Consider the following 16,762-nt stretch of genomic DNA (forward strand, 5'->3'; position numbering starts at 1 on the left):
GTACAGGTCTAGTTGTTGAGGTTTGGCCTCTTTTCTAGTAAGTGATTATTGATGGATGCAGATGGCTATTTATTGCACTGGGAATGGATGGGTTTTTTAGCTTACAGTCATATATCTACTGACACGTCAGAGAAGCATGTAGAGGATCTTTGCTGACAAGTGGTTAGATAGGCAAGTGTAAGGCAAAGGCTGCGAAGAATGGCTCAGTTGCCAGAACAAACACACTCCCTCACCTTTTGCTCAAACCATATAGAGCCCATTTACCAATACCTGTGCCGCAGTTCCACTCAGCTGAACAGTGTGTGCTGATGAGCCTGTCATCAGGATGTGTCTGCCGCTCCCGTGCTTGCACCTTCTGCTTTGGCCAGGTCTAAGCTGAAGATTTTGCCCACATGGCAATGGCCAGCAGCTATGTGGTGAGGTGTGTTTAGGACTGATGGAGCTGGCTTGCTGGCAGTTCTACTGGTATGACTGCGTGTTTACTGTGACTGCTTATTTCACTCCACTCCAGCAGCACTAGAGGGGCTGATGTTGACTGAGCAGGGACTGGGGAGGAGTGCTCAGGGAGGGAGGGTGGCTGCAGAGCCCCAGGAGCATACTAAGACCCCCAGCAGCCAAGATGTAGTTCCAGGCCGTGCTGCTAGGTGCACTTCACTGCCCTTCTGCCTCTTCCCCTGAGCATCTCTTGTCCCTGCTCCTCTCCCTCCCTAAGCTTGAAGGCTGCAAATGAGCTATTTGTGGTGCTTTGGGAGGGCAGGGGAGGAGTTGCTGAGTGCAAGACCTGGCGTTTCTCAGTGGATGCTCCAGTCTAGGAGCATTCATGGGGATGCCTGATCACAAATGCTGCTGGATTATGGAAGTCCAGAACACAGAGGTTAAACCAGTATAAGATGCATCCACAGTAGGAACACTTTCCTGGTATAGTATGCTAGTATAAATCTGTTGCAAAGCATCCTTAATGCAGATATGGCCTGACTGTGCAGAAAGAGAACAGGCTTGTTGTTTTACATGTTCTCCTCTCCCCCCCTCCCCCCAAGGTCTGCTCCAAACTAAATAACCCCAGTCGTTTTAACCTCTCCTCTGTACATTGTTTGCTTGAGCAAAGGTTTGATTGAGATGTGACTGCAATTCCAATCCAAGTGACATACTGTTTGCAGCAGGGGTTTTCCTTGTCACCAGCAGAGTGTCACTTTACCCAGCAGAGCCAAGGTCATAGACTTCTTATAATTGCACAGAGAAAAAAATAATTGAGTCAATTTATCAAAAAAGCCCATGTGATGCAAAGCCAGGCAGAAGCCAAAGTTATCCACTCTGGCTATTAGCATGATTGCACAAGTCTGACTGCAATTTAAAGGGTATGGAGCAATGTGCTTACAACAAGCTGCACAGATCAACATGAGATGAATTTGCTTTTTAGGTGAAAATTCTAGAAGGTCCTTCGGAGACAATTATCCCACAGCTGAAGAAAAAGCATGAAGTGGACACATTGGATTTTGTCTTTCTTGACCATTGGAAAGATAGATACCTGCCCGACACTGTCCTGCTGCTTGTAAGTTGGAATGATTTCAGCCCTAAGACCGCCATACCGCATATCCAGATATCTGTAAGATGTTCCCACGACGTTTGGAAAGTGCATGTTCTCTGTAGCTATAGCAGGAGCTCGCCAGGGGAACTATTAACAAGTAACCAGCCATCTGGTGAAAAGGGTTGGAGCTTTGGGGTTGGATTCCCAACAGTGCTGATTGCCCTGCATTCCCTTAATTTTGTCAATGAGAGTGGAAAGTACTCACAACTTCCCAGGTATTATACAGCTCCTTCCAGGATCTTCCTGCATGAAAAGGCCAGAAGCTGAATACTTAGTGAGAACCATCCACAAATGCTAGGGCAGTATAGGTTTGGGTCCAAACATCATGATTTAAGTTTTTCCTATCAAATTAAGCAGACACCTGATCCACATGCCCTGAATTTTGAAGAAGTTCAGATTCCAGACCCAACTTTCACAGCTACTGTCCTGATGGCAAATGCTGCCTCTCACTCTGCTGTCTGCATTTGTGCTGCTACCAGAGCTCCTTGGTGGAATTCTATCTTTATAGCATGTTTATACCTTCTTTCTGTGAACCTCTGGGGCACTCTTACCGGGTGATTGGCTAAAAAGTGGCCTTTAACAGAGGAAAGACTATTGCTCAGACCATGCTAGGCTTTCATGCCAGAAAATAGTATTCAGTCTTTCCACCCACATCTTGATGTGGAACACATTTTGTCAGCCACAAATGTAACAGTTAATGGCACTTCATTATAAAATTAGGAGCCTATAACAGCAATAGAAAATTATAGGCTGGCTTTAAACAGCTAGGGTAATGACAAACTAGAGCAATTGGGGACCCAAGGGTATTTTCAAATGTCAGCAAATAACCCAGTGATAATCACAGCCTCTGTATTTATGAAAACAGCATATTTCATCACAGCTCAGTAGCACCATTAGAGCTGGGATTGACTCTAGGACTAAATGACTAATTGGATGGAAATGACATATTCCAGTTACAGTCAGTGATGTGGGAACACTTTGAATAGTGGGGGTACTGAAAACAGGCCCCTTTCTCTTTGACCCCTGGGTATGGAGGGTCAGGACCCTATGCACACTGGTGTAGGGTGCAGGTAGCTAGGACCTCCAACATGGGGGACCAGCAGCGAGCCCTGACTAAAACCTGGGCGTGCTATAGATTCCTGCATCTGTGGTTACATTCTCCACAAATACCTACCCATTATTTTAGGAGTCTCACATTAAAACTATGAGCCTCTCTCCTGACTGCTCTGCCCTAGCCACATTCTCCCTCTCTTGCATAGCATGTTTCACCACCCGTTTACAAGCAGTCACTTTTCCTCTCCTCCCTGTTGGCAGCTGTTTAAAAAGTAGAGGGTTTATTTGGGACTTTTCTTAAAAGAATTTACATATCAGTAACTGGGAGACAGTACATTTTTTGTCCTGAAATTCCTTTGCCTCCTGGGAATGTTAATCTTTAAAACTTGCTGTGTAATCGTTACCATAACTCCCAGCTTTTTGGAGGGCTAAAGCATCACTTCCAGCTCTGAACCTTTAAAAAAACCAAAACAAAACAGCTAAAGCAAAGGATTGAGAATCATTTAGCTCCAGCTTCTTAGCCAACAGTTTAATGCAATTGCAAACCATGGTGGTGTTTTGCCTATTCTCATGAATCACTGCAGTGTAGCATCAGCAGGGAATTTTAGATGGAACGGCTGAAGGAAGCACTTTGAACAATTCTTCAACCGGGCATTTTGAACATTGTTTTTGACAGGCATTCCAAATGACACAGGTTGTGGTTTGAATTCCAAGCAGTTCCCCCTTCATACAATTCTAGAAATGTCCTTGGTACAAGGAGCTGCTGGCAAACAACTGTGGAGTCACAATGACATAGCAGTTAGTGTTGGGAAATGAAGATGGAGAAATGCCCCTTTCACTAGAGTTTCTGAGCTGATTACTAGAAATTACAGGCCAGGAAATACCTCCCAAACTGCCCATCTCTTCTGATTGGCACAAAGTCAAGAGGTGAGCATGGTGAGCCAAGTGCCAGGGGTCTCTATAACACTGATTTGAGGGGCAAAAGCCATTCAACCCTCCCCACAACTGTAGGATGGAAACCAACCTGATAAGATCCCAACTTTTATTTAAAATTGTTGATGTGCTCAGATAAGCACTGATTCTTTGTCAAGGAAGATACACATACAAACAAATATTATAGTGACAGTTTTACTTTACTTATTAAACTTTGGATGCCTGGGTGTATGGCAAGGTACTTACACTTCTTGAATTCTTGATAACTTGCCACACTGGTCCTCTTTCAGTACCAACCATACTACACCCCCGTCACCAAATTAAGTGGCTGAAGATTGGATGGCCATAGGACATCAATCCAGTTTTTCCAGTATTGGACTACAGGCCCAGTTGAGACTTTGTGCCCACAATGCCATGCACCTCTCTCTCTGGTGGCTTCAACAACTTCTGAAAAATGTCAGTATTAATCTGAAATTAAGAGGAATGGTCAAATTGCTACCTGCATGAGGAAATCCTTCCAAATGTGAATTAGGTAGAATTGTTTTATCAATCCTGCAGACATAGCCAGAAACAGTAACTAAAAGGAGTGATCTGTTCCCATTCATTGCTGAGGGTTGTTGAATCTGAATCCTAATGATATCAATTTCCTATCAGCATCATTAACTCTTTTACTGCTGATGATTTAGCAGAAAGATTCAGATTTTCAGCTGTTGCTTGCAAAACTTGTACAGAGAGTCACTATTTTTTTCCTGATAAAACCCATGTTACTGTGTTAGTACAGGAATTCACTATAGCATGATATGTCACTAACAGGAACATGCATTGCACTTAGCAATTGTTTACTCCTTCTAAAATGAACATTCACTCAGTGAAAATCTTTCCTTTCTAGGAATGTGGCTTGCTGAGGAAGGGCTCTGTTCTCCTAGCTGACAATGTCATCTGTCCTGGGGCCCCAGAGTTCATTAAGTACATCCGCAATAACAACCATTTCAAATGTACCAACTTTCCCTCGCACTTGGAGTACATGAAAGCGAAGGACGCCATGGAAAAGGCTGTGTTTTTGGGATAAGTGGAGCCACTGGTAGTCAACTGTTGTTTCAAGTGTTGTAAATGCAAGTGCACAGGTTAACTCTGTCTGTGCTTCAAGTTCAGCTTTCTGTATTTTTGAGCTGTAATTAAAGCAAGTTATAATGAAGATGACTTTAGAAAAAAGGGAAACCAAGGTCTAGAGCAAGGGGGGGCAATAATTTTTGTAAGTGGACTACTTCAACTTTGGTAATGGCCCCGAGCCAGTCACACCCCCAGAAAAGGGCAGAGCCTCAGTCAAATGGGGTGGACCTAGGGCAGAAGAGTGGTTCCCGCTAGGCACCATGTGCCTCCGGTGGTAGGGAGGGAAGGAGACTTTCCTGTGGAGTAGGGGATCATGCAAAAATCTCTCAGCCCCCACCACTACTGTGCCAGGGTGCGCAGCGCCCAGACAGAATCACCAACTGTTTTGAACCGCTGGAGGTTCCCTCTGGTGCTGTGGACCCCTGGCAGTGGGGAGGAGACTTTGCACGCTCTCATCTCCAAGCCCTGATTGGCCTTGGGGCAGTGGTGGGGCAGGGTGGGCTGTGGGCCAGATAAATTAGCTTGGCAGACTGGGTCCATCCCATTGACTGGATCTTGCCCATTCCTGGTCTGGAGAGCATGTGCATAAATAGGGAAGCCAGCCAAACATTAGAGGGAGCTGCCTGTTTTTTTTTTTCTTTTCAGATGGCTATCTTCATCCAAAATGATATACATTCCTTTTAGGTGATCTGCTTCTTGCCAGACAGCAAAACCAATTGGTTTCCTTTGAATTCAAACTCTAGAGCCAAGAGTGAAGCAGAAAATCATAGCAACTGCTGTGTGTGTGTCCTCAAGCCAAAACAGACTAATCGCTTTTAAGGAGGAGAGACACACCACACATTTTGCAGAGAAGGAACATTTCCACAGCTAAATGCACCACTGTGAAGAGCCCTGCAGTTACATCACACCCATTCTTTGGTAGCTACCAGTAAAAAAATTAATTGTGTTGTGTCTTGGAGAAAACAAAACACGGTTTGAGAGTGGGCAAGGCAGACAATTAAATGATTGTGCTATATGAAATACATGGGTGAAGATATACATTTGTAGGGTCCTTTTAACACACAAACAGCTTTAAGAGAGCTGCTTTTTTATAACAAACTACAAAACGCACAGACCACCAAGACCTTGATAAAAATGTGGTTTTCCAACCCTTTATATTGTACATAACCAATGTAAGCTCTTTGGGGACAGAAGATGCTTCTTACTGTGGGCCAAGAGCTGCATAAATGTAAGGTGCTGGCTGATTTATAATAGGACACAACAAGGCTGTGCCTTTCAGGGCATTTATTGTACTCTCCAGGTACTTCTCACATTACAATATATAATACTAAGGATTACTATTAAGGTAAAAGGCCATACCCATAATGACTTTATTCACCTGAATGATGCAATAATTCACTGGCAGGGCAGTTCTTAGTGTGTCCCATTGCTATTGCATAGCTGCGTGAAATTCAAAATTTATAAATAAAAATGAAAGGGAAAAAATGACTCGTGCAGTTACTGAGCATATGACTATTTTCTTCCACAGGGACTCTGCACTGCACTTCTGCTGTCTGTTTAAAGCCATGGAGCAGTTACAGAAAAGAATCCTTAATTCTAAGGGTTCAGTTTCAGCTGCTGTGGCAGTTGGGACTGAGTGCCGGGCCTTTTGTTCCTTTAATTGCTCTCTTGATTGCATCTGGTCAGCCTTCCCCGTGTGACTTATGAGGGGGCAGGCCTGGCCTAAGCAAGCAGGCTTTAAAAGCCAGAGGCAGAGCGACTGAGGAGCGGAAGCAGACAGGGGAGTTTGAGAGGGAGTTTGGCAGAGGGAGACCTACTATGGTCAGGAAGACCTGTAACACCTGTGCCAGCACTGCTTCTGTCTCCTCCACCTGCATCTGTAGCCAGACAGAGCGCCTGAGCATAGACACCTCTACCCAGATCTTGGTGATGTTTTGCAGGGACTGTGGCTTGCAATTCCCACTTACTGATATCCAGGCTGGGGAGATCATCCAATGTGAAAGGTGCCTGCTGGTGGAATCTCTCAGGTAGCAGGTGGGAGAGCTACAGGAGGAGGTGGCTAGGTTGAGGAGCACCCGCATCAATGAGCAATTCCTGGACCGTGTTCATGAGGAGACAGCTGAGGTAGCTGTCCCAGTACACAGGACTGTAGACACACCACTGGTGGAGGAGGAGACGGCTCAGGGTGGACACTGGCAGCTGGTTACTTCTGGCAGCAGGCACTGCTCCACTCCAGCTCCGAACCCTCTCACCGTGGTACTAGGAAACCGTTATGCTCTTCTTTATACAGGAGAGAAGGAATCACCCCCTACAACGGAGGAGGAGAAGCCTCGTACCCCCAAGGCTGAGAGGTCTTCTTCCACCACTGCGAATAGGAAACGTAGGGTAGTGGTGGTTGGAGACTCTCTTCTGAGGGGGATGGAGGTGCCCATCTGTCGCCCTGACATTTCATCTCGGGAGGTGCTGTCTGCTGGGGGCCCGTATCCGAGATGTCACGGAGGCATTGTCGAGGATTATCCGGTCCTCTGACTACTACCCCATGCTACTCATCCATGTGGGCACTAATGATACTGCGAGGTGTGACACTGAGTGGATCAAGAGTGACTACAGGGCTCTGGGAGTACGGGTGAAGGAGTTTGGAGCGCAGGTGGTATTCTCTTCAGTCCTCCCTGTCGAAGGTAGGGGCCCTGGCAGATACAGGTGCATCCTGGAGGGTGAATGCCTGGCTATGAAGATGGTGTCACCAGAAAGGCTTTGGCTTCCTCGACCATGGGATGCTATTCCAGGAAGGACTGCTGGGCAGAGATGGCGTTCACCTTTCGAGGAGGGGAAAGACCCTATCTGGACAAAGACTGGTTAACCTAGTGAGGAGGGCTTTAAACTAGGTTCGACGGGGACAGGTGAGCAAAGCCCACAGGTAAGTGGAGAACATGGAGACCTGGGAGATGGGTTGGAAATGGGAGGGAGCATGGGCTATAATGGCAAAGAGAAAGGAGGGTCAGGGCAAAACTGGGAGGCAAGGTCAAATAAGTATCTTAGATGCCTATATACAAATGCGAGAAGTATGGGTTATTAACAGGAAGAACTCGAAGTGCTAATAAATAAGCACAATTATGACATTGTTGGCATTACAGAAACTTGGTGGGAAAATACACACGATTAGAATGTTTGTATGGAAGGGTACAGCTTGTTCAGGAAGGAAAAACAGGGAAAAAATGGAGGAGGTGTTGCCTTTTATATTAAAAATGAACACATTTGGAGTGAGGTGGAGATAGACATAGGCGATGGCAGTGTCGAGTCTCTGGGTTAGGCTAAAAGGGGTTAAAAACAAGGGTGATGTCATGCTAGGAGTCTACTACAGGCCATCAACCCAGATGGAAGAAATAGATGAGGCTTTTTTTAAACAACTAATAATATAATCCAAAGCCCAAGATTTGGTAGTGATGGGGGACTTCAACTATCCAGATAAATGTTGGGAAAATAACACAGCGGGACACTGACTATCCAATAAGTTCTTGGACTGCATTGGAGACAACTTTTTATTTCAGAAAGTTGAAAAAGCTACCAGGGGGAAGCTGTTCTAGATTTGATCCTAACAAATAGGGAGGAACTGGTTAAGAATTTGAAAGTGGAAGGCAGCTTGGGTGAAAGTGATCATGAAATCACAGAGTTCACAATTCTAAGGAAGGGTAGAAGGGAGAACAGCAAAGTAGAGTCAATGGATTTCAGGAAGGCGGATTTTGGTAAGCTCAGAGAGCTAATAGGTAAGGTCCCATGGTAATCAAAACTGAGGGGAAAAACAACTGAGGAGAGTTGGCAGTTTTTCAAAGGAACATTATTAAGGGCTCAAAAGGAAGCTATTCTGCTGCGTTGGAAAGATAGAAAATATGGCAAAAGACTGCCTTGGCTTAATCACGAGATCTTGCATGATCTAAACATAAAAAAGTAGTTGTCATAAAAAATGGAAAGTAGGACAAATTACAAAGGATGAATATAGGCAAACAACACAGGAATGCAGGGGCAAGATTAGAAAGGCAAAGGTACAAAATGAACTCAAACTAGCTACCGGAATAAAGGGAACAAGATGACTTTTTATAAATATATTAGAAGCAAGAGGAAGACCAAGGACAGGATAGGCCCACTGGTCAGTGAGGAGGGAGAAACAGTAACAGGAAACTTGGAAATGGCAGAGATGCTTAATGACTTCTTTGTTTCTGTCTTCACCGAGAAGTCTGAAGGAATGACTAACATAGTGAATGCTAGTGGGGAAGAGGATAGGTTTAGAAGATAAAATAACAAAACATGTTAAAAATCACCTAGAAAAGTTATATGCCTGTAAGTCACCAGGGCCTGATGAAATGAATCCTAGAATACTCAAGAAGCTGATAGAGGAGGTATCTGAGCCTCTAGCTACCATCTTTGGAAAATCATGGGAGACAGGAGAGATTCCAGAAGACTGGAAAAGGGCAAATTTAGTGCCCATCTATAAAAAGGGAAATAAGAACAATCTAGGAAGTTACAGACCAGTTAGTTTAACTTCTGTGCCAGGGAAGATAATGGAGCAAGTAATTAAGGAAATCATCTGTAAACACTTGGAAGGTGGCGAGGTGATAGGGAACAGCCAGCATGGATTTGTAAAGAACAAATCATGTCAAACCAAACTGATAGCTTTCTTTGATAAGATAATGAGTCTTGTGGATAAGGAGAAGTGGTGGATGTGGTATACCTAGGCGTTTGATACGGTTTTGCAGGATATTCTTATCAATAAACTAGGCAAATACAACTTAGATGGAGCTACTATAAGGTGGGTGCATAACTGGCTGGATAAGCGTATTCAGAGAGTAGTTATTAATGGTTCACAATCCTGCTGGAAAGGTATAATAAGTGGGGTACTGCAGGGGTCTGTATTGGGACCGGCTCTGTTCAATATCTTCATCAACGATTTAGATATTGGCATAGAAAGTACTCTTAAGTTTGCAGATGATACCAAGCTGGGAGGGGTTGCGACTGCTCTGGAGGACAGGGTCATAATTCAAAATGATCTGGACAAATTGGAGAATGGTCTGAGGTAAACAGGATGAAGTTTAATAAAGACAAATGCAAAGTGCTCCACTTAGGAAGGAACAATCAGTTTCACACATGCAGAATGGGAAGCGACTATCTAGGAAGGAGTACGGCAGAAAGGGATCTAGGGGTTATAGTGGACCACAAGCTGAATATGAATCAGCAGTGTGATGCTGTGGCAAAAAAGCAAACATGATTCTGAGTTGCATTAACAGGTGTGTTATGAGCAAGACACGAGAAGTCATTCTTCCACTCTACTCTGCACTGGTTAGGCCTCAGTTGAAATATAGTGTCCAGTTCTGGTCACCACATTTCAAGAAAGATGTGGAGAAATTGGAGAAGGTCCAGAGAAGAGCAACAAGAATGATTAAAGGTCTAGAGGACATGACCTATGAAGGAAGGGTAAAAGAATTGGGTTTGTTTAGTTTGGAAGAGAACATTGAGGGGCGACGTGATAGCTGTTTTCAGGCATCTAAAAGGGTGTCATAAGGAGGAGGGAGAAAACTTGTTCATCTTGGCCTCTGAGGATAGAACAAGAAGCAATGGGCTTAAACTGCAGCAAGGGAGGTTTAGGTTGGACATTAGGAAAAAGTTCCTAAATATCAGGGTAGTATAAATTGCCCAGGGAGGTTGTGGAATCTCCATCTCTGGAGATATTTAAGAGTAGGTTAGATAAATGTCTATCAGCGATGGTCTAGTCAGTATTTGGTCCTGCCATGAGGGCAGGGGACTGGACTCGGTGACCTCTCGAGGTCCCTTCCAGTCCTAGTATTCTATGATTCTAACATCAGTATATATGTTCTCCTTTCCCTTTCCATTCTGGATTGTCGGTGTGATAGTGCTGTAGCCCACTCCAGTAGGAAGGGAGTTAAAAACAGGCCAGAGGAAATCTGCACAAAACTGGTCTATCAAAGTGAGGTGCAGTCAGCCAATCTGGACCAGGCTGGGTCTCCAAAAAAAGGCTGCAGAGTGGAGGGGGAACTCTCTCTCCTCCTGACCAGCAAGGGAGAAGGAGCTGGGTCTCAATAAGGGAAGGAACCAACAGCACTTAGAGCAGTACTGGGCAGGTTTAGGGAGCAGGAGAGAAGCTCCAGCCTTCATGTAAAGGCAGAGAAGGTACAAGGATCACAGAGAAGTGCCCAAGATGGGTTTGGGTCCCCTTTTCCCCACATCTAACTACTCTGGAGTATGGTTTGCCACTCATTCCCTCACTGTTGCCCTTCTCCTCCCTTGCTGCTGGCTTGCTGCTCATCTTCTCACCTTCCCTTCCCTACTTGACCATCACTGGCTTTGCTGCCTCACCTTCCCCCCTACCTGCTGCTAGCTTGCCATTCATCTCCTCACCTTCCCCCCTACCTGTCACTGATTTGCTGCTCACCTTCTCATCTGAATATTGGGACAAATGGCATCCCAATGTACACTGGTTGGGTCAAAGAGATAAATATCAGAACATCTGGTCACTCTAACAAGGCCAGCCAGGTGGAGGCACCCCCAAATTTGAATTCCTTTAGATGTAAGGGACTGTAACAAGTGGCTGGATAGAGGATACCCTCTTACCCAGCATCACCAGTGGGATACTCAGGATCTCCTTGAATATCAGCATAATCAAATGCCAGGTAAGTGTTGCCTGCTCCTATAATAGAGTTACATAATGTGCAAGTGTGTTACATAATGGTGTGTTACATCATGTGCAAGTGTGTAGACACATGATCATTACTGGTATCTAATTCACTGGTATGGCACCAAAGGCCTTCTGCTGATTTTAAACAGTTTAAAAGACACGCAGAGAACAAATTTACAAGCCAGTCTGCACCTTAGGGTGAATGCCCAATGCCCACTGTTTTATAACTTGGGCTGGCCTCTTCTAGCCTACAGGCCTTTGGTTGCAGTAGTATCTCCCTTTTAGCACAGCAGGTTCCTGTCACTTACAGACACTGATGAACCCCAACATGTCAAAGACAGACATAGGAGATGGCACACTTGGTCTGCTCAGAAGCTCTGTATTGTGACCTTGTTACACATAAGAATTCTGAAGCAAAACAAGTGCCACAAGATCATCTGCGTATCGACGAAGGTTTAGTTGTTGCTTGTAAATGCAGTCTTCCAGTGTAGTTTGCAAAACAGAATCCGGGAAAAGTGTTCTTATTTTTTAGCTTACAGCCCTTTAAACAGGTTGATGTGAAATAAGAGATTATACAAACAGAATATCAAGAAAGTAGGATGTGGCAGAAAAAAGCACAAAGAAGCTCTTCAGTTGTAGATATTACACAGAGAGGATTCCTTCATGTTGCAGGGCAGTGTTATTTATCGTGAGCTCTGTGTATGCAGTCAGAACCATGGCTACTTTTTTAATGTCAAAATTAAGTGTTTCTCTTCAGTTAGAATTACACAGCCAGCATGTTTATGGAAGGTGCTGACTTCTATTCCTGTTTGTGCATTACCAGATTGGTCCTTGACTTTGAAACTTCAACAATTTTGCCCTTGGCCAGACTTTTGTAACATTATTTATTACTGGTGACCAAGAACAAAAAGCTAAGTTTGAACTAGATAACAGAGCTGCTGCTCAGTGTAAACATTCATTTTAGAAGCAGTGGAAACTATAGGCTAGCCTGTCATCTATCTCTGTACAAGTTAGGCCATTCAGTGTCCTAAAGATCCCAGAATCGATTGAGAATCAATGCAATATCATCCTATTGCAATGGGTGTAAAAGACAATCCAAATATTCAGTCCTGTTCTCCTGGAAGAGTAAATCACAGCTCAAGCATTTGACCAAAGACTGTCAGCTTGTAAAGCACCACTAATGGAAACTACCTATTAAATAAATTCCTCCAGCCACTTCTCCCAACTCACTGTGCAAGTGATCAATTCTGAGCCAATCCTAAATGAGATAAATTAGCCAAATAAAAAATATTGGCAAGGCCCAGTGGTAAGGAGATGTGCTATGTGAGAGACAAGTATCCTACAACTGTTCCTACAACACTATCTCCTCATGTTCTCAACCTTCCCCCCATTATGGTTAAGAGCCAACACACAAAAATTTAAACTGAAATTTTAAACAGATAAGACAGCAGCTGAAAAGTCTGGGGGAGGGGAAAGGTCCACTAAATTTGCCATTGCCCCTTTAACTTTTCATTTACTTGTTGCCAGCTTGTACCACAGCCTGGTATTGCCAACAGTGTGCATTAGTTACAAATTAAGCTGTTTCAGGAGGAAGCAAAAATATACTTGTGAACACTGTGATGACAGGAAGCTCACTGGAGATTTTGTTGAAATCAGAAACGAACCCAGGCTGTGATATTTCATGTCAATTGTTCCCACATTACCCTTTTACCTCAGGGACTCTGTTCTCCAATTTGGCCAGAAGATGATGAGCTGAAAATGAAATTCCTCTGACAGCTGTAAAAGGTCAACTGTAGATATTACGTATTTGTTTTAGCTCAGTATCTTACCTACAGCATCTACTAAGTCATTTGCCACTTGAGTGAAGCCATAGAGAAAACAAAAGTCAGATTCCTTCCTGCAGCGGAATGTTGGCAATGCCTACAAAGAGACAGATTCTGAGGGCAGGAGCCACACCGCTTGTAAAATGAGATGCTGCATCTCTCTGTTGATCTAATCAGCATTGAGGAACCTGCCAGTGAGAACCAAGAGTGTAGCTCAGAGAAGATCTGTTGTGCAGAGGTCTGTTCCCTATGTTGTTCTAGATCACATATATCCAACTCAGCCTGCTACATACAGTTATATAAAAGTTAACAGAAGCGAGATTGGATTAGGTCAAACAAAAAAATCCACCCACGGACTACATTAAACTAAAGAAGAATCAGAAGTTAACTAAATTAATTGGAGGACCAAATACAGAGGGGATGGATGACCTGTGCCACTCACCACCTCCTTTAGGGGAGTCTTGACAAAAATCAAAATAGTGGAAAATGATGGACTAGAAGGAGAAAACTTTATCATCATGGCTGCCACTTCACCATTTCCTGGGATGAAACGATCCACTACAACATTTAGGTCTTCGCTGTCCTGACCCTGAAAGGTGTCCTGACCCATTCCAGGCCAGAAAGGGGGGAACCAATTACATCATCACTTCTACCACTTTGGTTAAGTTCTGAACAGTACCTGCAATGGCTGATTTAGATTCCCCTTGTCATTCCTTGATGTGCCCTTTACTTCACACCACCTTATTTCTTCTCTCTTTTTTCTCCTTCTGTGTAATAAGTGTCCTGCCTACCCAGACAATGCTGCATCTTTTACAATACTGCTGTAATCTCATGACTAGACACAGCTAAAAACTATTCCCTACACCTCTCAATGCTCATACAAGTTTGCCAGGCCTTGGAGTGAGCTGATAAGACCATGCGCTTGCTATTCCTGACTTGGTCCAAGAAGGAGGCTGTGAGTGAGCACCAGAGACAGAAGCATCATTTTCTGTCTTGATTGTGCTTTACTGTCATTTTCTGTGTTAATTTGTCTTGTTGGATCTTGAAGATAATGATAATGGTCTTACCAGTTGCTCCAGACCATCTCAACTAAGGCCAGATCTACACTGGTGAAAAAAAATCAATGCAAGATATTCAACTCCAGCTACCTTGTATTGATTTTTCTGAGGCAGCCCCACAGTAGGAGGTTGATGGGAAAAATTCTTCCACAGACTTCTCTGACTCCTCCCTTGCTAAATCGAACCCAGGAAGATTGCCAGAGCATTGATTCTCCAGTAAATGGAGACGTGGCCTTCTTAGAGAAAGAAGTTATCACCATTTAAAAGACTGGTAAATAGGGTGGGCTGGTGGGTTCCCTATAAAATCTTTCTATTGTTAAAGGAAAAGGGAATAAGAAATATTGCAAAATGAAAGACTTCCTTAATATTTCACATCTGAAATGCTCTAACTGACTTTCTCTTTTTTCCTGCACCTTCAATACAAGGTTATACAATGCTGAATGGTGACAATTATGATACTAAGCAGGTTCAGGTCTCTACTCAAAACCTTGAATCATGTTTAACTCTTTAGGGTTCTACAATGATAGCATCACATTAACACCTTTGATTATCTGGGCCCACCTATTCCATTAAAATTAATACAGCTGAACTGTCAGCAATTAGCTATGTCATGTTCTGAGAGGTTGTCTCCCCAACTTCTGGGTTAGATCTGACACATACTGTAATATGACTTTTATCAGCAAGTGCTGCAAAAGATCAGTGACTTCACAAATGGTAAACCTATCAATAAAATATGCTTGTCAATCCAAATGTGCAGTCCTTTGAATTGCCCAATGCAGATCTCTGTCTCCCTCTAGGGATGTTAAAATGCAGTTAATTGACTAGTCAATGGAATTTCTATCGACTAGTTGATAGGCACTTCCCCATTCCGCCTTTGAAATGTACAAGAGTCCTCGCTGGGGGTTTTGTACATTTCAAAGGAGGAATGCGGAACTCCGAGTACAGCCCAGGGCCAGCGGGAAGTCCCGCTGACTCTGGGCTGCACGCAGGTGCCTTCTTTGAAATGCACAAGAGTCCCCAAAGGGGGCTCTTGTGAATTTCAAAGCCACGGAGCCTGGAGTCAGCAGGGCGGGGGTGGGGGATGGAATCCTCCAGCTGATCCCAGGTTCCCTGCAGCATTTCCTGGGGAGCCCAGGGTCGCCTGGGGAGTCCCCAGCTGACCCTGGGCCCCCACAGCTGCCCCTTTGAATCGCACAGATGCATGGCTTAAAGGGATAGCTTCCACACAGTTGATCCGCGGAGCAGCTGTTTGGTGGCTGTCTCTTTAAACCATACATCCTCATGATTCAAAGGGGCAACTGCCTGGAGCCCAGAGTCAGCAGGACTCCTAGCAGCGTGCAGTGCTGGGGATTCTTGTGCATTTCAAAGAAGGCACCCAGTCAGCTGTACATGGAGTTCTGCATTCCTCCTTTGAAACATACAAGAGCCTCAGAGGGAAGTGCCTATTGACTAGTCAACTAGTCAAAAGACTAGCAAATGCTTATCGGACTAGTCTAACATCCTTATCTCCCACCATGGACACACGCTTGTATCTTAATAAAACCACAATCTGCATCATATGTACAGTCAAAAAGCTAGTGTACAGTCAGACTCACCATTTCCTGCTGCAATACATTAAATTAAGCACAAATCACTTTCATTACTGGAGGTCTTTTCGCAGCACCACTGGCCTGCACTGCGATCTCACTATGCCAGTCCCTGGTTAAATGCTGTCATACGGCAAAAAGAATATTTAGGACATCCAACGTAACAAATACAAATAACCAGTGGCACACATAGTCTGTCCAGGCATGGTTTATTGAAAACACACCAAACTGTTATCCTGTACACCTGATTTCTAACAAGCATTCTACTTATCTGTATTATGGAAAATTCCTATAATAATACATTCTGTTATGGTAACATTTGTTCTTTGATAGCATAATTCACCTTTTATCCCCCCCTCACTTACTCTTAAAATAAAACCATTCTAAGTGGTCCAGTTTATAGTACAGCATAACCAGAATGCAAAAATCCACTGGCCTAAACTACAATGATAATGCTAACTAGTATTACAGAAAACACATTGTAATTTTTTTTATTTTCCTACCATGAAAATTTTAAGGCACGATAGTTACAAACACATTAGCTACTAGTTACCAGTATGCTTCTTAGTCTAGTTATGTTTTTGTTTGCTGAACAGTTATATCCTCAACTGGATTGGCAGGCTTTGCAGCATATGCTCTTTCATCCTCACTCATCTCACAATCGTGTTTCTGAACATTCCACCCAAACATAAATTTAAGACTGGAAAAAAAAAAGTTGATACCACTGTTCCTGAATGTGCTAGACTAGTTACTGATAATCAGTAAAAACCTCCCTGTGAAAGGTACGGGGACATCAGCTTTTTAGGAGCAGAACAGTGAAAAGATTTTGCCAAAAATTATACATCATCTGTTAACACCTTTGTAAGTGTGTGTGTGGATGGGGGGGGGGGGGGGGGGGGAGTAGGAGACACACTAATACCCAACCACGA

The 16,762-nt window shown here is 43.9% G+C and overlaps 1 protein-coding gene across 4 annotated transcripts in view; it reads left to right on the plus strand.

The window, feature by feature from the left end:
- The window catches only part of COMT (catechol-O-methyltransferase), a 49,195-nt gene extending 32,456 nt beyond the window's left edge, over positions 1-16,739 (plus strand). For all 4 annotated transcript variants that reach the window (XM_075898331.1, XM_075898333.1, XM_075898332.1 and 1 more), the window contains 2 exons: positions 1,418-1,549; positions 4,461-16,739. In XM_075898331.1, coding sequence (XP_075754446.1) covers positions 1,418-1,549; positions 4,461-4,640 — 312 coding nt within the window. In that variant the 3' untranslated portion in view covers positions 4,641-16,739. The remainder of the gene's footprint in view (positions 1-1,417; positions 1,550-4,460) is intronic.
- Positions 16,740-16,762: the final 23 nt, after the last annotated feature.

This window comes from Pelodiscus sinensis, chromosome 15 (genome assembly GCF_049634645.1).
Source record: "Pelodiscus sinensis isolate JC-2024 chromosome 15, ASM4963464v1, whole genome shotgun sequence".
NCBI classification, from domain to species: domain Eukaryota; kingdom Metazoa; phylum Chordata; order Testudines; family Trionychidae; genus Pelodiscus; species Pelodiscus sinensis.